Below are 26946 nucleotides of genomic sequence, written 5' to 3'. Positions count from 1 at the left end.
TTCCACCTATAGAGAGAGCAAGTCTATAATTATACTCTAACTCGGCGCCCTTTTCAAGCAATGTGGGACAAGGAGTCTGCATTCAAAGGAGGGGAGAGAAAGTGACAAAAATAGAGAACACAAGGGAGTGAGGAGAGATTCTTGAAATTTTAAATCTTCCTCCAACAATACATCCATTTACATAAATCTATACTACTTTAAAAAGTACGAATGGCCTCAAGAATATTTTTGGAATTTTCTAAGGACAATATTTACCCCTCTATATTTAAATTTAATGATAAAAAATGAGGGCAAATAGGGTAATTGGTTCTTGATATTAAATGGGTTGAAAAGAGGTAATTTAAAGATATTTAATGCATTCAATCCTCTCTCATTAGATCTAGCATTTAAGTTATTAACTTGTATTCATGTTCATTGAATCATATATTTAAGTCATTTTTATTTCTTCTCATCATTAAGTTCTATTAATTAAATTCATAATTAATAAATTAATAATTCCAATAACATAAAAGCTTATACCTTTAAAATCTACATAACAAAATAGTGTTTTCATCTAAGTGGTGGTAAGAAATTAAATCATTTTGGGTCAAATGGGTAAATCCATGCTTCCATGATTAAATATTAAAATAAAAAAATAGAAATTAAAAAAAGTTGGAACATTTTTAACATACATATTAAACAATAATAAGTATGTTAAATAAGAAATGTTTTTATTAATGATGAAAATGGAATATAAAATTTAAAACCAATTGGAAATAAAAATATTTTCCTATTTTCTCTCATTAAATCCTATATTTAAAATATATTTTTTTTCATCATTAAATTCGTGTAATTAAATCTATAATATTAATTTTAATAGTATTAAAATAAATATTTTGAAAAGTAATTTGAAAACAAAACCATTTTCTTCCCTCCCGGTGGTGGGCAAGCAATTTGACCATTTGGGGTCAAATGGATTAATAATTAATGTCATAATTAAATAATAAAAAATTAAAATAAATAACTATGAAATGTAAGAAATATTTTTATTAATGATGAAAATGGAAAGCCAATTTCAAAATATACCTAGAAATTAAATGATGTCATATATAGTCAAATAATGAAATTTTTAATAATAGAAAATACAAAGAATCACAAAAAAAAAAGATAAATGAAATTTTTGGGTACATATCTAATGTTATATATTTATAAAAAATAAAATAATGGGTACATCTCTAATATTGTGCACTCATTATATTGAACAAAAAAAAATTTATACATAAGAAATAATTTTATCAATAATGGAAATGTAATACAAAATTTAATGTCAACCTAGAAATCAAACAATTTTTATTTTTAGATGGTGGGTTAGTGATTTGAGTAAAATGATATCATAGACAAATAAAAATTAAGTGTGATAAGTAAAAAAATATTTTATATAATATAAATGAAATATATAATTTAAAGGGAAAATTATAGTCAAAGTCGGTTGTACATTAAAAATTAGGTTGCAGGTTGGTCCAGAAACCAACCAAACTTTGAAAATCGGCTATACATTTCAAATTATAAAAACCCCCACAATGTCATTAGAGACTGATGTGGCTGTTGCCAACATGGGACTTTTATTCCATGTTGGACACAACAGAAAACCTATATCAAAAGTAGATTTTTAGTTTCTCTCCCACTCTCACAATGATTTCTCGACCTCCCTCCCTTCTCTCTCACTCTCATAGTGATATCTCGATCTCCCTCCCTTCTCTCTCACTCTCATAGTGATCTCTCGATCTCCCACTCCCTTTGTCTCTCCCACTCTTTCTGCTTCGGTCTGTAGCCAAATCAAAACCTCTCTATTGTTCTCCCTCAATCTTTTTTATTCTTCTCCCTCACTCTCCCTCTCAGTCAAAATCTCCTTCTCCCTCAATCTCTATTGTTATCCAATTAGTGTGAATTTCATAGCCAAGAGTTTCTTGTGAAATTTATCAAATTGGTGTAATAATTTTTGAACCATACCAAGTTGGTCTCATGTTCTTTTATATGATCTGATTAATACCATATAAGTGTGTAAGAAAATAAAAAACGAGAGAGGGAGAGGGAGAAAAACTGAGGGAGAATGATAGAAAATAAGGGAGAATGAGAGATCGACCGAGAAAGAGAATGAAAGAGATTGAGGGAGAACGATAGGTAAAGAGAGAGAGAGAGAGAGAGAGAATGAGAGAAATTGATATAGAGAACGTAAATACAAAAACCAAAAACCATTTTTATTTATTTTCAAATCACATAGTCGTTGAGCAGATAAAGATGACTATGAGCGAAAGAGTGTAAGGGAGATTGCGAGAGATAAAGAGAGAAACTAAAAACCCTTTTTTTTTAATTTTCCAATCACCCAACATTAAGGGACAATTTCAGTATAAGCTTTTTATTATGTCCAATATGGATTAAGAGCCCCATCTTGGCAATAGCCACATAACCCTCCGATGACATGACGATGATTTTTATAACTTGAAATATAGAGCCGTTTTGTTGGTTTATGAACCAATTTGTAACCAAATTTTAAATGCACAACCGGCTCCGACTATAATTTTCCCTAATTTAAAACTAATCCAAAAGCAATGTTATTTCTTATCTAGATGGTGGGTCAACGATCCAACTTTTAAAAAAAATGCATGATGTCATAATTGAATAATAAATATTTAAGTTTATTTTTAATCATATTGTTACTTTTTTTTAAATTTTCAATTTCTATCTTAACTATGATATATCTAAAATTCAAGTAATTAATATGAAGAAAAATTTCTCATGTGCAATGCATGTGCTTAATTAGTACATGAGATTTGCATCTTGGAAATCGGAGGCCATGGATCATTAGATTGTGTTTTGCAATTCAAAAAGCGATGATGCCAAGAAACAAATTATGCAACCCAAAATGACGCCAACATGGGTCAAGACGATGATGATGAGGTCAAGAAACATTCCAAATACAAAGAACTCTTCTCCTTTTCTTCTTATGCTGCAGTAGTCCCACTAAATCGGGGGAATCCGCAAGAAGTTCAATGGCGTCCTAACCAGGGCTTCCAATGCTGGATAACCATAATACGTTCTATTCCAAAATATTACCTTGTACTATGGATTCTTTTCTCATGATCTTTTATAAAGAAAATTAGACTACATTCAAATGGCATTTAGCAATTTTGGACTAAATTTGTAGTGGCACGTTTTAAAGTTTGGGTTGGGACAAACCCCTTATAAAGTACTAATATTTAATTTAATAAGGAGTTTATCCTAATAATTATTAATAAAACTTAGTAATAATTAAAATAGATTTATCTTATGATAATTGATAAAAGTTTAGAAATTTAGTTTCCTTAAAACGTTAATTAAAACGATTAAGAAATTTGTTGTTTTATAATTTAGGGCTTTTTACAAAAAAAAATTAATAAAGTTGGATGAATTTACAAAATCGATACGATTTAAAACATACTGCGAAAACATTCATCAGTAGATAAAGCAATTTTTTTGGCCAAATTGACCCTTCTTGAAATAGACGATAAGTTACCGTACATTGTCTTCCTCACGGAGCCAAGTCTACTGAAAGCACAAAATCAGGACATGTAGCTGCATCATTTGATGGAGGAGCTCTGGTGGATGACCTAACGTCGCTAACCCATCTTATTGTCTTATCTGGTTTCTTTCTCTATTGATATAAATTAGATGCTGTCTTATAGGAACAAGTATTGCTGGTCTTTAAATGCTTTTTCTACGATGGACATGAGATCATTTGACAGGGAGACCCCGGTTTTACCTTGGTCGTCTTGCTCCTGTCCTGGTACACACAACGGAACGCCATGTCGTCGGCTCTGCAGTGGGTCCTCACGACATGGAGGAGCTTGTATTTCGCCTGGCGCCTGTCTAAGACTCTGAGGACTTGTTCGACAGTAGAGCCGCAGATCCACACACAAAACAGACAGTTAAGTATCAGCATTGATTTCTTTGTTTCCGAAGAAGTACCAGTTCTCGGTGTTCTCAGGTGTTGCTGTGAATCTGGAGCATGTCCTTAGCCAAGTCAATGGTGATCACCCCAGAATTGCATCTCCATTCCACCCAAGTTAAAGCTCTTAATATTACCTCTTAGATAGCGAGGGGATGGCCATTCTCTTGAACGGGAGAATGTCATTCCAGTAGGAATTTCCATTCTACCCGATCAAATAGATCCTTATTCCCGTGAACCAAATGAGACCTTAAATTTATTAATCAATCGGTTGTATTTATCAAAATTCACATCGGTCAAAATTATTCCCATATTATATCTTTTCCGTACAACATATATCTTCTTTTCTAAATTTATTAAATTTTATTAATTTTTTGTAAAAAGTTTTGTCTATTTAAATTTGATTAAATTAGGATATCCAATTTTTCTTAATGGATTCAGATTCGAATCATCATATGTGAATATGATCCGATCGGATTCGGACCCCAATTTATACTTTAAACTTTAAAGTCGAATCCATACTAATGTCATAGACCGGGCCCGGGCTACAGCGCTTAATATTATAATATAGGTGATATCCCCGGCCAGGTCCTGGCCCCGGCCCATAATCACCCCCTAGCCGTAAAAACCTCATAAACCCTCGCAAAGACGCAAACCGTCAGAGCTTCAGAATTTTGAAGAGAATGGAGAACTCGAAACAGAAATCGGTGCCGGTTTTGCCATGGATGAGAAGCCCTATCGACGTCAGTCTCTTTGAAGAATGCCCTCTGAACCTCCTGCCATGTCTCGATCCCAGGTATTTTGTTTACTCATTACACCAGTCTCAGGTCAGCAATCCCTCTGATGCTATGATTTGTGTATGTGTTTGTTTCTTCAGGCTTGAGGAGGCCTTGCTGAAAATGGGTGTTAGTTCACTTTTCCCAGTCCAGGTCGCAGTTTGGCAAGAGACGATAGGACCTGGTGCTTTTGAGCGAGACCTTTGTATAAATTCACCGACGGGAAGTGGAAAGACTCTTGCTTATGCTTTGCCTATAGTCCAGATGCTCTCTGCTCGTACAGTAAAATGCTTACGTGCTTTGGTGGTGCTGCCCACTCGTGATTTGGCCTTGCAGGTTCATATTCAATTCTTATTGTAATTTATTATTTCATATTTACTTTGTCTTCTATTTTAGGTACTTAGATTGCTTTTTGAGAAATGGTGAAATGTATATTAATAATATACAGAAAGAGAAGCTGTTGAGGGAGAGATTTCCTCAAACAGCAACACAGAGAATAGCCAAAAGGCTCCTTCTACAATACATAATTTTCATCCCATATTATCGAGTTCCATTGTTCTACGAAAACCTTAAAAGTTGCATCCCTTAAATAGGCTGTTGATGGAAGCCCATTTCATCAGAGTTCTCTCCACCATTGCACATACTTTCTCAGGGGGATTGGCCCTATCTTAAAAAATGTGGATGTTTCTTTCTTTCCATAGACACCAACTAACCACCAACGGTATTGCTTTCCATAACACTTTTCCTTTTTTTAGAAAAGGCCTGAGATTGCCAACGAGCCATAAGGGAAGCCAGATCCGGAGGTGTGACCCAATTCAGGCCAAACAACTTTAGAACATGGGTCCAATTTTGTGAAAGAAGCTGCAAAGAATTAGCAAGTGGTTCACAGTCTCCTCATCTGCTTCACACAAGCAGCAGCGGTTCACCACAATCATGCCCTTTCCACTCAGAACATCCAAAGTGGGGATTTTTTTTTTTTCTTTTATATCCACTCACATAAAAAACTGCACTTTTTATGGAGTTGATGTTTTCCACATCCATATCCAAGGAGGGTTAGGTTCTTCAGTTGATAGTGAAGTTTTTAGCATTGACTTCACAGTGAAGGTCCCTGAATTTTCTTTCTTCCATCTGATTTTGTCTGTCTCCAAAGGATTAGCCTTGGCTTTGACCAATGTAGTCAACAGGCCTAAAAGGGATTCCATCTCCCAATCGTTAACTTCCCTCCTAAGCCTTGGTACCCAGATTGGATGGTTATTAGAATATTCAAGATAGTCACACACCCTTGCTCCTTTGTTGACTGCCAGCTTGAAGATAGAGGGGAATTCCAAGCTGAGGGGGTTACTGCTACACCAGTTATCCTTCTAGAAACAAATTCTTTCACCTGACCCAAGTTCGAAAAATATGTGTTTGAAAAACTCATCTCTATTCTGCATGATACTTCTCCAAATACTAGTCCCATAGGGAGCATTGGGACTTCCAGATTCCCACCCTAAAGATAGAGGTGTAATTGTGTAAAGTGGGCACATTGGAACTTCCAGATTCCCACCCTAATGATAGAGGTGTAATTGTGTAAAGTGGGCCATGCCGGGTTGGCACGACACAGCTCGTGGGTGGCCCGTGCAAAGTGCGCGCCGTGTCGTGCTAGCCCGCGGGCCGTGCCACCCTCCCCAGTGAAAAATTTGGGGGTCGGCCCAGCACGGCCCACGGCCCAGGCCCAGGCCCAGGCCTGTGCCATGCAATGCCGTGTCGTGGGCCGGGCTGGCCCGTGGGCCGAGCCTTGGGCCAGGTCGAGCCGTGCATTGGGCCAAAGCTATTTATTTAAAAAAATGATAAAAAGCTTAAAATTTTATTTTTATATGAATTTTGTGTATACAATTGCATATATATAAAATAGTTAAATAAATTAGTATAATAAAATTTTAAAAATTATTTATTTTATTAGTATATTATAATATAATTATAATTTATATAATATTATATAAATATATAATATATAAATATATATAAAATATGTATAAAATATATATGTGGGCCGTGCTGGCCCGCAGGCCGCGGGCGGCACAGCTCGCTCAGTCGTGCCGTGCGGGCCCGTGGACCTAAAACCCCAGGCCTAGCACGGCCCGCATGATCGTGCTGGGTCTGGCACGGCGCGGGCGGCACGACCCGATTTACACCTCTACCTAAAGAGGCTTCCTCGTATTTGTCCTTGACAACAGTTTTCCATAGCTAATTCCTTTCTGTGGCAAATATCCAAAGCCACTTGGTTAACAAGGCTGTATTTGTTTGAGAGAAAGGTTTGATACCTAAACCACCTTTCTTCTTGGGTTTACATTACTTCGGACCACGCCACCAAGTGAAGTTTTCTCTTTTATTCTGAATCACCCCAGAGAAAATCTCTCTTTAACCTCTCAATGCAATTAGTCACTGATGTTGGAGCCTTATAAATGGGCATGACATACGTGGGCAGACTTGATAGAACACTCTTGATCATCGTGATTCTTCCTCCTTTTGATAAATACACCTTTTTCCAGCTAGCCAACTTATGATTAATTCTTTCAATGATTGGATCCCAGATCTCTTTTGCCTTATAGTGAGCTCCATGGGGAAGCCCAACAAATTTTGAAGGCAGCTGAGCTATTCCACAGCCCAGAACAACAGCTAATTCAGAAATGTGTGGGACTTCACCAACTGGAATGATGGTTGTCTTTTTGTTTTTGCAAATTGACTTTCAACCCAGACACTGCTTCAAAGCAAATCAGTAGGCATCTTAGGAAATACAGGTCTCTACAGCTAGCCCTTGAGAAAATTAGAGTCATCTGCAAGTTGTAGGAGAGTAATTTGATTACTACTCTCCGAGATTGTAAAACCTTCCAAGTGGCTTCCTGGCACTGCCCTTTCGACCATTCTACTTAAGGCTTCTACCACCAGAATGAATAAAAAGGGGGATAGGGGATCCCCTTGTCGTAAACTTCTACTCACGGGGAAGAAGCCTCTCAGTCTTCCATTTACCAAAATTGATATTTTAGCCACCTTCATACAGCTTCTAACCCAAGCTCTCCATTTAGCGTTGTAGCCCATTCTTCTAAGAAAATACTCCACAAAGTCCCAATGTACATGGTCGTACGCCTTCTCTAAGTCCAGTTTACAAATTACCCCTGGAATACCTGATTTGATTCTAGAATCAATACATTCATTTGCAATTAGAGCCCCATCTAGGATCTGTCTACCATCCACAAATGCCCCTCGAGAGGGGATATTAACTGAGAGAGGGTGAGCCTCAATCTGTTGGCTAATACCTTGGCTATCAGTTTGTATATGCTGCTGATTAGGCTTATCGGTCTATAATCTTTCAGGTCCTCCACACCATTTTTCTTGGGGGCAAGGGTCACAAAGGTGGCTTTCACTACATCCATTATTTCAGCTGATGAGTGAAATTCTGAAAACACTGCTATCACATCAAGTTTAAGGAAGGGCCATCATTTCTTGTAAAATTCAATTGGGAATCCATCTGGTCCCGGAGCTTTGTCTCCAAATAGGTCATTTATAGCCTGCCAAATTTCCTCTTCAGTAAATGGAGCTTCTATGATTAGAAATCTGGGGGAATTCCAAACCATCCAAGCTGAGTTTTTCCAATTCTTTTGTTGAAAAGAGCTCTTTGTAGAATTTCACAATAGCCTCTGCGACTTCCTTGTCACCTTTGTAGTGATTCTCCCCAATGTTGATTTGATTGATGGTATTAAGTCTCCTTCTAGTGCTTGCCACCTTGTGGAAAAAGTTGTATTGTTGTCTCCCTCTCTTAACCATTGTACTCTTGATCTTTTTTTTGGGAGAATGACGGTTCAGCCCAGGGTTAGAATTTGTAGGCCCAAAGTACTGTTGGGGTAGGTGCCAGCTCGGAATTGATGCCAATTCATGGGTGGCGTTGGTGCATAGAGTGTGGGTTGTTGACATTTTGAATGTTTATAACTCTGCAGTGGAAATCAGAAATCTGCATTGGGCCTGTCCGTATTTTTCCGTTTTTTTGATGAATAATAGTAAATTTTATTAATTCAAAAGCTGATTTAGAGTTGTGAATTCATACAACATCCTAGGGAGAGGTGCGAGCTGCAGCCCCTCCTTGAATCTTACAAGTAAACTAGGAAAGAAATACAAGAATCATAGCTGAGCCCAAAACAATTCTTCCCTATTTACCCCTTGCTTGGATAACACATTGGACTAAGTATTTGCTGATCTCCCCATCCACTGTAAAGAGACCAACATATTTATCCCAGCTGGTTTGCAAATTGCACCCTTTGTACAATAGCTAGTAGCTCTGCCCTGATAGAGTCTCCGACTCCTAAAGGACCCGAGTAGAGCAACACAATTTCTCCCTTCTCATTTCTCAATACACCCCTCATTCCGGATAATCCTGGATTACCCATGCTACTTCCATCAAAGTTCAGCTTCAGTGAGCCTTCAGATGGAGGAGACCAACTCGTAATTAACTTGTCCTTTAAGGGTGAACACCTTGCTACTGTTGACCAGTTTCTCTAAAGGTCATTAAAAGAGAATTGATGAAAGATTTCCAAAGTCTTCAGCCAAAGTATTGTCCTATGCAACACACAATCTTTCAATTCCTGGCTGCTCTTTTCCTTTTCTTGAAAAATTCTAGCATTCCTTTCTTCCCAAAGAGTCCAAATCAGGGCAGTGTGAGCACATCTCCACATAAGTTTCCCTCTATTTGTAGGCCAAGAGAAAATAGAATGGTTAAAGATCATGCGGACTTTTGTTGGTAGATTCCAACTACTCCCAAACTACGACAGTAGCCAAGCCCAAAGGTCTTCAGAAAAAGGACATGATATTAGTAGATGGTAACAATCATCCCCGTGAGCTCTACAGGGATACACCAATTGGGAGAAATGCAGAGGAAAAGTGTACAGGGATACACCAATTGGGAGAAATGCAGAGGAAAGGTGTTCTCTTTTGTAGGTTATCTAGAGTGTTTACTTTCCCATAGAATACTTCCCAACAAAATGCCATAATCTTTGGGGGAACTGGCCTACACCAAATTTCCTTTGACGGAAAGGGTTGTTGAGTAGAATGTTGAGAGATGGACTTGAAGTAAGAAGCACAAGTAAAGGTTCCTTTGGGTCTAGGAGCCCACACCCTTTTATCTGGCTTGGAGGGATCCAAGCAAACCTGATTAAGGCAACATAGCAAGTCAGAGAGAGATTCAATTTCATCATCCCTTAGTCCCCTACGAAACCCAAAATCCCAATTAGGAGCCAAGGGTGTTCCCAATGGTGAAACAAATTTTGAGATTACCTCTTTTTTATTTTATTTTTTTGAAAAAGGTAAAGTATTTTATTCAATCAAACAAGAATACAACAAGGCCCATACCACTAGATCTGCCTGGGCCCAAAACAGATTACAATCTCATCCATGATTTTGTGCAAAACAACTGAGATACATTCTGATTTTTAAATTCCTCATTCATCGACACCCAGGAACAAATCTTGCCCACCGCTTTCTGCACAACTTCTTTTGAGCTTCTGAGGTGACCACAGAAAATTCTGTTATTTCTTTCAGTCCAAATGGACCAAAGAACAGCTTGCGGAATGGTATTCCAAACAATCTTTCCTTTCTTACTGAGACCCTCCATTCTCCAACACATTAGTAGCTCCTTCACAGATCTTGGCATAGACCAGCTAATCTCCAACTTCTTGAAAAAATGTCCCCAGATTGAGGAGGAGACCGGGCAGTGGATGCACAATTGCTCTGTAGATTCTACACAGTTACCACATAGAACACAGGAGGGGTCCAAAATCTGAATACCCCTTCGCACCAAGTTAGCCCTAGTCAAACATTTGTCAAGAGCCATTGTCCAGACTAGGAAGTAAATCTTGGAGGGGCTGGATGGGTTCCAAATCTGCCTAGCAGGGAAGTTCTCCTGACCTGAACTGCACACCTTAAGAAAAAGGGATTTCACAGAGAAGCTACCATCTGCATTCCACTTCCAAGACCATTCATCTTCCAAACTCAAGTCGATCCTCTGATTTTAAAGCAGCCCAAACAGATCCACGTACTCTTCCACTTCCCAATCCAACAAATTCCTCCTACATAGAGGAGTCCAGATGATTGAATCACCAGAAATGCAAATGTTATCACCAACAAAAGAGTCTTGATTCACAGCAATTTGGAACAGACGAGGAAAAGCTTCAGCCAAGGGACCCTCCACACACCAGGGATCCTTCCAAAACTTGATTCTGTCCCTCTTACCGACCTTAAACTTGATCCCATTCAGAAAGAGATTGATGTACTTTGAGATGCCTGCCCAAAGAGATTTACCCCCAATTTGATTGGGATCTAGTGTTCTCCAATCACCCCATACCACTCCATACTTTGCTGCAATAAGACTTCTCCACCATGCATTCCTCTCCGAAGCAAATCTCCATAACCATTTACTGAGAAGAGCAGAATTAAATTCTTTCAACTTCCTAAAGGGAAAAAGGGAAAATAACAAAGGTAAAAAGGTCCTTTAAAGGGGTGTCTCCTACCCAGATATCCTTCCAAAAGCAAGCATCATTGTCAAAACAAACTTCATACCTGATAAAATCGAGAATTGAGGAAGGGTGTTGTGATTGGCCTTCCAAGGTGCTGCTAGGTTAGCTTGCCTTGATACACGAACATCCCATCCATTCTCTGAACTCCCATGAATGCTTCCCACCACCTCATGCCACAACCTCTCACTTTCCAATGGCCATCGCCACAATCATTTCCCTAACAGAGCTTGATTTTTTTCAATCACCCTCCCAAGTCCCAAACCCCCCTCTTCTTTACTTTTGCAAACAATTTCCCAATTAACCAAATGATCATTTTTTTCTTGTCCCGGCTCCCACAGGAAGTCTCTCTTCAAATTCTCTAGCTTTCTAGTTGGTAACCTAAAGACAGACAAAAAGTAAGTAGGTAAGTTAGCCAAAGTAGCTCTTATTAAGGTAATTCTCCCTCTTAAAGAGATATAATTCTTCTTCCATGAGGCTAATCTCTTCTCAAACTTTTCTAGCACTAGGGTCCAAAATCTGCTCTCCCTAGGATTTGCCTCTAATGGAAGCCCTAATTAGGACATAGGCCAAGAAGAGATGGAACACTCAAGACATTCTACTATAACCTCAATCTCCCCATCCTCAAAGTTTATACTTGTTATGCAACTCTTTTCCAAATTTATTTTCAGATTAGAAACCCTTTCAAATCCTTTGATTAGCTTCTTTAGGTTTGCTACCTTCTCGCTAAAACCTCCTTCACAAAAGATCATTAAGTCATCTGCAAACTGAAGGTGGGTGACTGGGATTTGGTGTCTCCCTATTCTCCAACCCCTAATGGCATCTTCTCTATCGGCCTTAATAATGATCCTACTAATCACATCAGCTAATAAGGTAAAAAGGAAGGGTGAGAGTGGATCCCCTTGCTTGACACCCCTGCAAGCTGGAAAAAAGCCCCTCACCACACCATTTACCAGAATAGAGTAGTGACATGTACTGATACACCCAAATATCCAGCTACACCACTTGTCCCCAAATCTACAGTTTCTGATCACCTCTAATAAAAACTCCTAGTCCACCAAGTCATAGGCCTTTTCAAGATCCAATTTACAAATAAAACCTCTTTGCCTAGACCTTTTCATTTCCTCCACACACTCATTCGCAATTAGGATCTGATTTGTTATTTGTTGCCCTTGAATGAAGGCCCCCCGAGTTTCACTAATGATAGAAGGGAGAACTGTTTTGATCCTCAAAGAAAGCACTTTAGCCAGAATTTTATAGATGCTTGTCACCAGACTAATAGGCCTATAATCTTTTGGGTGCATGTGGAATTTTCCAGCAGAAGTAAGCATGATTTTTAACCCCTCTACATTCATTTTGCCAAAAAAGAGGAAAAATTATGTGAAGATGTGGAGCAGCCTTGATATGGACAGTCTGGGAAGAAAGAAATGATAGAATATTCCAAGAGAAAGAGAAGAATAGTCAGTATTGATTGTGTGTTGAATCAATACATTGGTTAAAGGCCATGGAACTATTCCATCAATTCTCCTTTACAGATTTATGGAGAAATTGGTTAGCAGTAGCAACGTGTTCATCCAGTAAGGCTAGGGCACTACAAGATAGATCCCACTGCATGAAGGCTCACTGAAGCCGACTTTTGATGGGAGCAATCAAGGTAATCCAGGACGCTCTGGATGGGGAGCGTGCTGAGAAACGAGTTTGGAGAGAATGTACTCCTTTACTCAGGCCCTTTGGGATTCGGGGGTTCAGTCAAGGCAGAATTACTAGCAAGCCTACAAGGAGTGCAATTTGCAAATCAACTGGGTGTAGGGAAGCTACTGATTGAAGGGGACTCCAAGGTGGTGGTGGGTGGTTGAAGAATCTATATGGCACAAGAAGAATGAAATAAAAAAATTTCAGTGGTTGACAAGTAGACTTGTTCATGGGCCAGGCTGGGCCGGGCTGGGCCGGGCTTTCACTCTGTATTAACAGATTTTTCTAAGGCCCGAGCCCGAGCCTGCCCGACCATCGAGCCTATAACTTGGGCCCGAGCCCGACCCTCTTAAAAAGCCCGAAGCCCGGGCCTGGGCCCGAGCCCAAAATTTATCCTATGTTGTTACTACTGCTGAAGCGACTGAATAGAGAGAGAGAGAGAAATTATAAAGAAAAAAATAAAAAAATGTATATATTAAATTATAAATATATATATTTCAATAAATATTATATTATTTATATATTTTATATAATATATAAAATACATTTATGTATTTTATAAAATATATATAATGCTGAGTTGGGCTCGGGCTGGGCTTTTTTGACAAATCCCGAGCTCGGCCCGTAACACAGTCGGGCTTATTGTGTTGGGCCCAAGGTCAGGCCTGTGGGCCTAATTACATGACCAAGCCCGACCGGAGTGTGGGCCGGACCGGGCTGGGGCATTGGGCTACCCGGCCCATGAACAAGTCTACTGACAAGGAATATTTCTGTTCTTATACAATGGGTTGGGAGATCAACAAACACTTTGGCTGATGGTTTAGCTAAGCAAGGGGCAATTAGGGAATTCTTGTTTTGGGCTCAGTTGTAATGCTTATATTTTCTTCTTTCTTCTTTCTAATTTCCTTGTAATCAATTGGGAGAGGCTACAACTCGCGTCTCACCTAGGGTTGTTGTATGAGCTTAAAGCTTTCTATTAAGTTATGAAGTAATAAAAATTTTCTTTATTCATAAAAAAAGTATATCAAAGAATCAATTTGGATTTATTTCCAAGGAGATAACCATGGAAACTATATTTCTTTTCGAGACGATTGATAGAAAAGTTCAGAGAGATAAGGACAACAACATCCCTTCTTTATTCTCAGGACCATTGGGTGTTGGCGATTCTACAAGGGCTGAGATACTAGTAGCGATACAAGGTATATAGGTTGCTAATCAACTTGGAGTAGAAAACTTGATAGTTGAGGGGGACCGGTGGTAGTGGGTTGGCTGACAAATTCAGAAACAGTCTTTTGGGGTTACAGGGATCTTTTGAAGAAAGTTAAGCTGACAAGAAATATGGAAGTTAGGTTTCAGTGGTCAGCAGATCGACAAATGCCATGACTGACTCTTTGGCTAAACAAGGGGTATCAAGGGAATCTGTTTTGGGCTACCTTATAATTGTAATTCAGACTAGTGTGTGATTGTTTGCTTAGTGCTCAATTCCAAGGGGAGGTAACATCTCGTTCCTCCTCTTAGGTTGATTGTACACTTTTTCTATGATTAATAAAATTCCACAGGGGAGTAGGCCCATTTAAAGCGTGGAGGCCAATATAGGTGGGCCGAAAATTCAGCCCATTTAAATCCCTCCGACAATCCAGTTAAAATTTTAAAGCCCAAGGTCTAACCCATTTCTACTGGACTAACCTACTAAGTAGTCACGTGACCGCCCATGTGATCGAGAGCAGTGATTTAAAAGGCATGCTTAGGCGCACAGGTGAAGCGCATTTCAGTGTATGCACCTCGCCTAGGTCCTAGGCGCAACCCTTTTAAAAGGCGCACGCTTGATGCGCCTTGCACCTTAGCCCAGGAGTGCACTTTTTGAAAATTTGATGCTTTTTTACTTTTTTATGAACCTAGTGGCTTGGCCGGGGGCATCGTCCCCGGACCCCCATGCCATGCCCCTCGAGAAAAGCCCAAACAAGTGCATATTAGGCTTTGAGAACCCTTTATTTTCTAATGTTGTTCATTCATTCGTCTTTATAAAGTATCTTCTTAAAAGCAATTAAAATTATAAAATCATCTTATATGAGAATTAAGAATTTATGACCCTAACATGGACTTGTTTGGGCTTGCCTCGAGGGACGGCACAAAGGTGACTTGTAGAATCAGGAATGTAATATGTTTTACATCACATTAGCTATTTGAAATAATTTAATTGAGGAAGAAAAGAGATTGTGGGTTTTACATGCTTGAAAACGTTTTATATGTTTGATTTTATTTTTAAATTCTCATTTGAATATGCTTTACATGTTATGTTTATGTATTTTAATTTTAGATAATAGGTTTTTCAAAACATTTATTTTAAAATTTAAGTTTATATTTTTATTAATATTATGTTTAATATATTGTTTTTTGATTTCTCAACATTTTTTGATTTTTTTGATTTTTAGAATTTTTTGTATTTTTGCGACTTGCTTCAAAATGGCACACACCTCGCCTTGCACCTCAGGTGCAAGTTGGTCCCTGTGCCTTTTTTGTACCTTGCACTTTTTAAACACTGATTGAGAGGGATGACTAGTTGCTAGACAATAGTAATTGTCTACCTTCTTCCCCATTGAGCAATCACTCTTTGTTATGTAAGCTAGGCGGCAACTCTCAGTCCTGATGCTCTCTACAGTGGATTCCCTCCACCCCAGATAGGTGCAATCCAAGGTGTTATAAGTAGGGGTGGATTTGAGCCGAGTCGAGCCGAATAGTACCGGGCTCAAGACTGTTCTACAAGGCTCGAGCTCGAGCTCGGTTCGAGCTAGAACCTTGAGCTCGAGCTCGAGCTCGGCTTGAGTCAAAAGTTCATAAGCTCGACTCGATTTTGAGAAAAAATATTTTATAAAAATAAAAATTATATATAATTTTTTATTTTAAATTTAAGAATTATAATAATTAATAATTATAATATTTTTATTATATATATTATTTTCTATAATTTTATTATATAATTATTATATATAACATATATTAAATATCAAATATATTATTTTCTATATATATATATATATTCGAGCCGGTTCGCGAGCCTCATGAGCCGAGCTCTAATAGGCTCGAGCTCGACTCGTTTAATAATCGAGCCACTGAATTGGTCTCAAGCTCGAGCTCGAGCTCGGTTGAAATCGAGCCGATTTGAGCTTTTCACGAGCCGAGCTCGAGCAGCTCGTGAAAAGCTCGGCTCGTTGCCACCCCTAGTTATAAGTGAAGTGATCTAAAAAATCTAGAGGTTGATGCTTGTTCAGATGAAGACTAGCTGTGAAGATTCTGATGGTGATGATATGGTAAGTTTGGGAAGTGTGGCTTTGAAAGGCAACGACAATCTTCTAGAGGTTGAAAGTCTTCATATGGAAGTTCTGTTCTTAGACGAAGTTTCTGAAGTTGAAGACCGAAGGGATGGCTGTAGCGACAAGGTCATTGCACCGAAGCTGTGCAGGCTATGTTCCCCTTCATTGAGAGGGTTGACCCAAATTCCAAGGAAGTACAGAAGTTTGGGGAAAATGCACAAACCTTTACCGTGGGGAATGACGAGGGTAGTCAGAAAACGGAAAAATTGAGGAAGGGTCCATCTTCAGGAACACCCTTGCAGCCAAATTGGGATTTTGTTTTGTAGGGGGTTAAGGAATGCTGAAATTGATTATTTATCTCATTTGCTTGGCTTACTAAATCAAATTTGTCTAGATCCTTCCAAACCAGACAAAAGGGTGTGTGGGTCCCTAGTCCCAAAGGGATGTTTACTTGTGCCTCATTCTTTAAGTCCTTGTCCATCTCTTATTCAACAGGTTTTCCCTCGAAGGAAATTTGGTTCACGCCAATTCCCCAAAGGTTATGGCCTTCTGCTGGGAAGTGTACTATGAGAAAGTAAACACTTTCGAAAACCTACAAAAGAGAAGACTCCTCCTTTGTATTTCTCCCAGTCCCAACTGGTGTACCCTCTGTAGAGCTCATGGGGAGGACTGTTACCATCTATTCATTTCCTGTCCACTCTCTACAGAATTGTGGGTTTGGCTTCTCTCTTTGTTTGGGTGTAATTGGAGCTTGCCAGCAGAAGTACGGTTGATCTTTTTTTTTTGATAAATTTACCTTCAACTGGCCTACAAAAAGAGGAAGATCAATGTCGAGATGTGCGAGAGCAGCCTTGATTTGGACAATATGGGAAGAAAGGAATGATAGAATATTTCAAGAGAAGGAAAGTAATAATCAGCAACTAAAAGACTAATGAATAGGGCAATACAATGGTTGAAGACTTTAGACATGTTCTATCAGTTCTCCTTTAATGACTTCTGGAGAACTTTGTTCCAATAGTGAGGTACTCTTCCATCAAGAACAGGGTAGTCTCAAGATGGTGTCCGGCTGACGGCTCACTGAAACTGAATTTCGATGGTAGCAGCTTGGGTAATCCAGGTCCTTTGGGACTTGGTGACTCTGTTAGGGCAGAAATTCTAGCTGCTGTACAATGGGTAGAGTTTGCAAACCAAATGGGGGTACAACGACTAATTATTGAGGGTGACTCAAAGGTGGTGGTGGGCTGGCTAAGGAAACCTGATGAGACTGTTTGGTGCTATAAGAACGAAGTTAAGAAGATTAAATGGCTGACAAGGAATATGTCAGTGTCTATTCAGTGGGTGGGGCGATCAGCAAACGCTTTGGCTGATGTGTTAGCCAAGCAAGGGGCAAACAGGGAAGAATTGTTTTGGGTTCAGTTGTGATTCCAGTAAACTTTTCCTAACTTCTTTGTATTATTGTCATGAGAGGCTGCAGCTCACGCCTCTCTATGGGATCTTGTATGAGGCTGTAATTCTGAAGCAATTTCTGTTTTAATAAAATTGCATTATTACTCATAAAAAATTTTCACTCATTTATCAAAAAAAAGAAGAAAGATCTTCATACGATGTTCATTGATCTAGAAAAGGCATATGATAGAGTTCCTAGAGAGATGATATGGTGGGTCTTGGAAAAGAAAATGGTTCAAGATAGATATATAGACCTAATTAAGGATATGTATGGGGGGCAACAACCATTGTTAGAATATTGGTGGGAGAGACTTCAAATTTTACAGTTACTATGGGTCTTCACCAAGGTTCAACACTTAATCCTTATCTATTTGTAGTAATCATAAATGAATTGACAAAACATATTCAGGAGGAAGTTCTATGGTGCATGCTGTTTGTTGTTGACATTGTTTTAATTGATGAAACTATTGAAGGATTAAATGCAAAATTAAGCTTATGGACAAGTGCCTTAGAAACAAGAGGTTTTGAAATAAATAGGACAAAAAAATATGACATGTAAATTTAGTAGTAATAGGAGTGTAAATATAGATACTTCAGATTCAAGACCAGAAGATAATTCATAACAAGAGAGAGATTGAGGAGGATTTTACCCAAAGAATTAGAGCATGATGGGAGAAATGGAGGGGTGCATATGGACTTTTTTGTGAAATGCAAATGCCACTTAGATTAAAAGGAAAATTCTATAAAACAGTTGTGAGCCAGCTGTTGTATGGAGCACAGAGTGTTGGACAGCCAAGAAATAACATGTCCAGAAAATGGATGTGGCAGAAATGCTAATGCCAAGATGGATGAGTGGAAAAACTAGAAAGTATAGGATTAGGAATGAAGTTATCTGTAGGAACCTTAGAGAATCTCCAATAGGTGATAAAATGGGAGAGTAGACTAAGATGGTTTGGACATGTGTATAGAAGACCACCAGCTGCATCGATTAGAAAAAGTGATTTGTTACACATTGAAGGGGCTAGAAGAGCTCGGGATATACCAAAAAGGACATGGGCAGAAGTAGTAAGGAATGATTTAAGCACTAATAATTTAACAGTGGATATGGCTTTAAATAGAACGGATTGATGAAACAGGATTCATGTAGCCGACCCCATATAGTTGGGATAAGGCATGGATGATGATGAGATTGTTCAGATTCATAATTGAAATACAGAATAGAAAATTTTCCATATCTTGTAAAGAAAAGGGATTTTTTAATGTTTATGAAATTTTAATTTGTTTGCTTTATTGATCTTATGCCTATAATTGAGCTATTAAGTTTAAGTGACAGAATTCCAAATTGCTTTTATTTTATGCTAAATATCCTAACCTGGCTATTTATAAATGTTGAAACTACAAAAAACTTGGAATAAATAATGGTATTTCTAGATAGAGTTGTGACAGGACAGTTTATTTGTCCAGTGATAATAGTGGAGATTTTTGCATGTTAAAGGACCATTAGAGGTTAAGTGAAGAATACCATGTCTTTCCTTCTGGGTGTTCTTGAACTTTTTGCTTACGAGTCTCCTTTTTAATTCTTTCTTTTTCTTTTTTCCTGTTCAGGTTAAGGAAGTCTTTTCTGCAATTGCACCAGCAGTGGGTTTATCTGTGGGTTTGGCAGTTGGTCAAACATCAATTGCTGATGAAATTTCACAGCTTATCAAAAGACCTAAGCTTGAGGCAGGCATCTGTTATGACCCAGAAGAGATTAGGGTAGAGTTCCAAACTAATGTAGACATTTTGGTTGCAACCCCCGGAAGGCTGATGGACCATATTAATACAACAAAGGGTTTTACTCTGGAGCATCTTTCTTATCTTGTCAGTAACTTTAATCTCTTGCTAAGACTTTCTATTTATTGCATTCAACTGAAGTATGATGTATTTCATTTGAATACATAATTTATGCTTATAATGAATACCTTAATTGTGGATATCCCTGAGATTAAATACAAATTATTAATGGCTGGTCCAATATATGGGAGTTTTGATGGTAGTTCCAACAAATAGGCTACTTTGCTTTGTTTGAAACTTATTGAAAATTCACTTTAGAACTTCACCCATTTTCCTAGCAAAGTAGCAAGTCTGGTGTCTGAGAAATCTCATGCTAGGTTTAGTATTTTCTGTTTTGTTTTATGCAAGATGAGTTATATGAATATAACTATATGCATAAGACATATGCTTATCAGTGTATATTGATAAAAAAACCACATACATCTATATATGTTTATATTGATAAAATATACATAGTAATGGTGAAACAGGATTCATGTAGTCGACCCCATGTAGTTGGGACAAAGCTTTTAAATGATGAGTTATGTGTAGATGTCTACGTGACTTGCATTCTAAGACTACCAAAATTTGCCAATTTACATTAATTCAGAGGATGAAAGAGTACAATATGCTTTACCTTTCTCAAAAATGAAAAAAATGGGGATACAACTCTTGATGTCCTAAAATGCTGGACATGGATACGAGTATGGGTATACCATGTGATATGCTTATATCATGCGTTTATATCTAGCTTTTGAAACTAAATATCATTTCTCAAGACTTATGTCTTGCCAAAATTAATTAAATTTATAACATGTAGAAATATTTTATAGTATAATTTGTTAAAGTATATCAATTTTACGTATTTTAAAAGTGTTAGTGCTATAACATACATCTAGAAGTGTCCATGCAGTATCTTATTATCCAATAAATATTGGATGTGATATTGGCATACTAGGTATATACAAGTATCCAGTTTTCATAGGTTGCATCCTGCTTACTCCTTGTTTGGATAAGGTATCAGCCATATTTTTCACATATATAGGAGTCAAATGGAATGTTGCATCCAGATCATCTGCCAATTTTTTGATTTCATTATATATCTGTATTTCCAAGTTCCCATGTATTTTTTCTAAACCAGTCCACCACTACTCTGGAGTCACCTTCCACCATAATTTTTCTGTAATTGAGGTTTTGACACGTCTTTAGTCCTTGTAGAACTGCCTCGAGTTCTAACCGTAGAGTCTCCATTTCCAATGGAACCCAAGAACAATGATTTAGGTGCACAGGCGAGGCGCATTTTGGGGTATGCGCCTCGCCCAGGTCCTAGGCGCACCCTTTCAAAAGGCGCATGCCTGGTGCGCTTGATGCGCCTTGCGCCTCAGCCCAGGCGTGCACCTTTTTAAAATTTTGCGCTTTTTGCTATTTTTTTTTGAGTCTAAGGACTGGGCTGGGGGCTCCGCCCTTCGACCCCCGACCACTCCCCACGAGGCAAGCCTGAACAAGTATATGTTAGGGTCTGAAATTCTTATTTCTCACATAAAAAATAATTATTTTATAACTTTCATTGGTTTTTAAGAAGATATTTTATTGCAATGAATGAATGAATGAACTCCCTTTGGTTCGCTCACTTCGCTCGCTCACCGAAGCTCCGAGAACCCCCTATTTGCTAATGTTGTTCATTCATTCATTGCAATAAAATATCTTCTTAAAAAGCAATGAAAGTTATAAAATCATAATTTTTTATGTGAGAAATAAGAACTTCAGACCCTAACATATACTTGTTCGGGCTTGCCTCGAGGGGAGTGGTACAAAGGTGACTCATAGAATCAATAATGCCATATTGTTTTACATCACATTAGCTACTTGAAGCAATGCAATTAAGGAAAAAAAAGAGATTGTGGGTTTTACATGCTTGAAAATGCTTTATATGTTTGCTTTTATTTTTAAATTTTCATTTGAATACGCTTTACATGTTATGTTTATGTATTTTAATGTTAGATAATAGGTTTTTTAAAACATTTATTTTAAAATTTAAGTCTATATTTTTTATTAACATTATGTTTAATATTTTTTGAATTTCTTGCATTTATTTAAAACTTTTTGGCATTTTTTTTGAATTTTTTTGACTTTTTTTTGTAGATTTTTTTTATGTAATTTTGCGCCTTGCTTAAAAAGGTGTGCACCTCACCTTGCACCTTGCGCCTCAGGTGCAAATTGGTCCTTGCGCTTTTAAAACACTGCACAAGGAGAGAACCATTGTAGGTCCATCATGTCACCTAAATAGTCCTTGATCCCAGATATCCCAGAATTCCCTAAGCTGCAATCTCAAAATTCAATTTGAAACAGGTTGAATAGGAGACATCAATGGAATAGGATGCAACAATGGCTTGCCAGTTGCTAATAATGTCACCAGTAGATAAAGTTATCAAAGATGGGCATAGATTTCACCCAATTTGCCACCCTCATCATAATAGTTTTCATCAATTCTTCCTTAATTTGTCTCGTCTTTAAATATCCACACATTTCGTTCTTTCCAAACTATCCATAAGATAGCTGCCCTTGTACATCTCCACAAGATTTTACTCCTTTTCTTTGTTGGAGAGAAAGTGTTTGGAATAAGCTTACCAAATATGGTAGGGGGAGTTCACTAGCAGCCAAAAACAAGCAGAAAGGAGATTAGTGTGTTAAAGTTAGTCTGACAGACAGTGTTGCATGGACACATACATGAGAGTCAGAATCTGACTCATCTCCAGGGGTCTGATTTGGCAAGACAAAGAAACAAGGTCTCATAGATACATCTGGTACCAAAATAGTCTATATTTTGTTGAATTTTAACATTTTTGACCTATAGAAAATGGTCCAAAAGATTATCTTTGCTAAAATTTTATTGGGAAAATGGCATTCATTGTGTAGATTAGCTGTTAGGAGAAAGAAACATTGCATTGGAAGTGTCCTTCAAGAATTTATGGAGTGTATGTTGGAGTCCAATGTGTCTCCAACACACACGCTTAATCCATTTTGGAGGGTCCATTTGAGACAGATAACACTCATTGAACCTTTTCTTTTGAAGATGATGACATGTTAATTTTTTCATGTACCACCTCCCAATAGAAGGCCTTAATCTTAGGTTAATTATAATCTCTGTTAAAAAAATTTTACATGTTCTTAATTTTTTTGGAGCAGCAAATGATGTGGTTGACAATTTTCAGGTAGTTGATGAAACAGACCGGTTACTAAGAGAGGCATACCAATCCTGGTTGCCTACTGTGCTTCAACTAACTTGTTCGAATGAGGATGGCCTGTTTCCTAGTGCCAGAACTGTAACTCCTACACTTGGTTCCTTACAAACCATAAGGAGAAAGTAAGTAATCTCTCTTTTTTTTTTGATCAATAACAACAGCTGTTCATCAAAATGAAACAAAATTAATTACAAGGAAGGGGAGACGTACTTTCTTAGCTCCCCGGGTTAGGCAAGAGCCCCCCAAAAAGCAATAAAGTAGAATTACAACATAGCCCAAAATAAAGATTCCCGAGCCACCCCTTTCTTAGCTAACCCATCAGCAAAAGAGTTAGCAGTTCTCTTCACCTAACTGTACTTCACTTCCATATCTTTTGCCAGCCACTTGTAATTTTTCTTTTCATCGCTAAAGTTCCACAACCCCGCCTTATCCTCTTTTAACCATCCTACTACCACCTCCGAATCACCTTCAACCACAAGTCTCCTTTTATTCAACTCCTTTGCCCTTCGGATTCCTTCTAGAACCGCAAGGATCTCAGCTCTGAGGGAGTCATCTACCCCAATAGGGCCTGAAAACATAGCTGAAGTAACCCCTTTCTCATCCCTGAAAACTCCCCCAATACCAGATTGACCTAGGTTCCCTCTACTGCTGCCATCAAAGTTCAACTGTATTAACCCGTAGGGGGAGGGGTCCAAGAAGGACTAGTCCCAGTTCTAATCTGAGCAGCACTAGCAATCTCCTTCCACTTTCTCAGCAAGTCATCCAGAGTAAAATCAGTAAATAAATCTGAGGTCTTTAACCATTGTGCTGCCCTTAAGTGGATTAGTTCTATTACAGTTTCAATACTCCTTTCCCTATCTGAGAAGATCCTTGAATTCCTTTCTTCTCACAATGTCCAACAAACAGCAGCCCTTAGGCACCTCCGCATGATCCTTCCTTTTTTCAAATGCCACCTGATCAGAGGGTGGCATTTATTTGATATTTGTTGAAATCTGTTTGTGCAGTGTTTCCTTTATTTATTTGATAATTGTTATTACGGCTCCAAGGTGGTTGGTTCCCATTAAGAACATCTTTTGGGCTAAAGAGATTGGACTATCCTGGTGGCATATCGCAGATATACTTTTTTACTTGTCAGATACCTTAGGCTGTATTTCATTACTTGGAAAACGAGTGGGAAAATAAAAGTTGTGGGAAATTCCTATAGGTATATTTTTTGACCAGTTTTTGTCAGTTTATTGATATAGAAAAAAAAAGAGCCCTATTGGTGTTTCTTTTCACAACTTCTTGTTGTATCTCTTTCTGATTTAATGAATTGATTTTTATGTTGATGATAAAAAAAAGTTCCCAACTACACCAGATCACTACACCAGACCGGTGTAACTACACCGGATAACTCCTGGTTATCCCTTTTCTTGCAAGAGAATCCACATGCTATTTTCTGCCTTAGGTACCAACCTGAATGATCAATTCAGGCTTCTTGAAAATTCCTTTGCTTCTCTACTAGAGAATCTTAAGGCCCAAAGAATATACAAAAACTAGCCACTAACCACTTAATAGTCAACTTCCACTGACAAATTATTCCCCCCATAGAAAAGGGTATCTTTAATCCTTGGGGGATTTGTAGCAATTCAGACCTTAAATATGATCCTTTACTGGATGGCTTTGTTTTGGTCTTGTTTGTAAGGTTTTTTTTTTTTTTGATGAATAAAGAAATTACTTCATAACTTAATAGAAAGCTTTAAGCTCATACAACAGCCCTTGGTGAGGTGCGAGCTGTAGCCTTTCCCAATCGATTACAAGGAAATTAGAAAGAAGAAAGAAGAAAATATAGGCATTACAGCTGAGCCCAAAACAAGAATTCCCTAATTGGCCCTTGCTTAGCTAAACCATTAGCCGAAGTGTTTGCTGATCTCCCCATCCATTGTATAAGAACAGACATATTCCTTGCCAGCCACTGAAATTTTTTGATTTCATTCTTGTAGAACCATATAATATCCTCGGGATTCTTCAACCACCCCACCACCACCTTGGATTCCCCTTCAATCAGTAGCTGCCCTACACCCAGTTGATTTACAAATTGCACTCCTTGTAGGGTTGCTAGTAATTCTGTCCTGACTTAATCCCCAAATCCCAAAGGACCCGAGTAGAGGAGTACAATCTCTCCAAGCTCGTTTCTCAGCACGCTCCCAATCCAAAGTGTCCTGGATTACCTTGACTGCTCCCATTAAAATTCAGCTTTAGTGAGCCTTCATGCGGTGGGGTCCATCTTGTAGTGTCCTAGCTTTATTGGATGAACACCTTGTTACTGCTGACCAATTCTCCATAAATCTGTAAAGTAGAATTGATGGAATAGTTCTATGGTCTTTAACCAATGTATTGCCCTATTCAACACAATCCTTTAAGTCCTGACTATTCTTCTCCTTCTCTTGGAATATTCTAGCGCTCCTTTCTTCTCAGATTGTCCAGATCAAGACTACTCTAACCCCATATAATATCTTCCCTATTGGCCCTAGTGATGATTCTATTGAGAACATCAGTTACTGGGGTAAAAAGGATAGGTGAAAGTGGGTCCCCTTGCCTATCGCCTCGACAAGTTGGAAAGGAATCCTTCACCACTCCATTAACCAAGATTGAGTAATGGCAGGTACTAACACACCCAAACATCCACCTACAACATCTCTCTCCAAACCCAAATTTCTTCAACACTTCTAAAAGAAACTGCCAATCCACCAAGTATATAGCCTTTTCGAGATCCAATTTACAAACAAAACCTCTTTTCCCTGACCTTTTCGTCTCCTCCACACATTCATTAGCAATCAAGATTTGATCGGTTATGTGTTGCCCTTGAATGAACACCCCTTTATCTTGGCTGATTATAGAGGGGGTAACTTCTTTAATCCTCAATGAGAGCACTTTAGCCAGAATTTTATAAATACTTGTCACCAAACTAATCGGCCTAAAACCTTTTGGGTGGATAGCATCAAGCTTCTTAGAAAGCCATTGTGTAGCCATCTAGACCTGGAGCTTTATCTCCGCCCATTAAAAATACTGTTTGTTTAATGTCTTCTTCCTCAAAATTCCTTCCTAGCCACCTAGCCTTTTCCTCAACCAATCTTGGCCAATCCACCCCTTCCACTAATGATTTCTCATTCAGGGGCATTCTAAAGATGGATTTGAAGTGGTCCACAAAGATCCTGGCTATCTCATCTTTGATTGGTAATCACCTCCTCTTCTACCTCTAGTTTGGTCACAAAATTCTTCCTCCTTCCATTTGGCAAATCATGAAAGAACCTAGTATTTCCATCACCTTATTCCATATTTGTCTTGATTTCTGCCTCTTATTTCCTTTCTCAAGAGCACATCTTTGAGGTCTTATTTGTCTTGATTTCTGCCTCTTATTTCCTTTCTCAAGAGCACATCTTTGAGGTCTTACTTCAGCTGTCTTCTCAAATCTCTATCAACCTCATTTAAGATATTTTGAGGTTCTTTGTCATCCAATTCTCCAATCCGAGAGATCAAGCTCATTTTTTGCTCCTTTGTTTCATATATTTGGGAATATTTCTGCTTTCTCTTTGGTTGCAGATGGGCTGCACCACAAGGCGCAGTGAATTTGTTCATCTCAAATTTCCTAAGGAAGCATAAAAAGAGGGGAGGATGTATGTGGAAGGTGGTAAGGGCAGCTGTGCTTTGGTCCATATGGGGAAGAAAGAAGCCTGTTGTTAGTGTTATTCTTTATCTTTGTTGTTAGTTTGTTGTCAGAGGATGCTGCCAGCTTGTTCTTTTCTTCTTTTAATTAGATTATTATTAGGGTGTGCCACCAGGGGTATAAGTGTAATCTCCTTTCTTTTATTTTATGTTGTGTTATTTTAAATGAGAAGTTGGGCGCCGCCAGCAACATTTTTTGACTCTCAAACTTTTTTCCTTCTCGTCTTCTCTTCTCTTCTTTCCTCTCTCTCCTCACTCTTTTGTAGAAAGAAAACATGGTATCAGAGCAAGGCTCTAGGCGATAGGAGTCTTTTTTCTCCTCTGAATCACACTCATCCACCCAGTTTTCTGATTTTTTTAGACAAGTGAAGGCAAGAAACTCTAATAGGATTGTTGAGAACCACCTGTTTCTGTTTCTTTTGGGTTCTTCCTTGGTCGTAGCACCAAGGTAACCCTAGT

At 38.3% G+C, this 26946-nt stretch overlaps 1 protein-coding gene across 2 annotated transcripts in view; it reads left to right on the top strand.

Moving 5' to 3' along the window:
* Positions 1 to 4556: 4556 nt before the first annotated feature.
* RH1 (RNA helicase 1) overlaps positions 4557 to 26946 on the top strand; it is a 67402-nt gene continuing 45012 nt past the window's right edge. Inside the window, exons 1-4 of one of the 2 annotated variants that reach the window (XM_088901721.1) lie at positions 4557 to 4760; positions 4842 to 5076; positions 19334 to 19588; positions 22753 to 22904. In XM_088901721.1, the coding sequence (XP_088757847.1) occupies positions 4648 to 4760; positions 4842 to 5076; positions 19334 to 19588; positions 22753 to 22904 (755 nt within the window). In that variant the 5' untranslated portion in view covers positions 4557 to 4647. The remainder of the gene's footprint in view (positions 4761 to 4841; positions 5077 to 19333; positions 19589 to 22752; positions 22905 to 26946) is intronic. The other variant, XM_010246420.3, reaches the window with a different exon arrangement.

The sequence above is a fragment of the Nelumbo nucifera genome, chromosome 3, assembly GCF_055504915.1.
Source record: "Nelumbo nucifera cultivar China Antique chromosome 3, China Antique-T2T, whole genome shotgun sequence".
Classification (NCBI taxonomy): Eukaryota; Viridiplantae; Streptophyta; class Magnoliopsida; order Proteales; family Nelumbonaceae; genus Nelumbo; species Nelumbo nucifera.
This window is presented reverse-complemented; position numbering and strand designations above follow the sequence as displayed.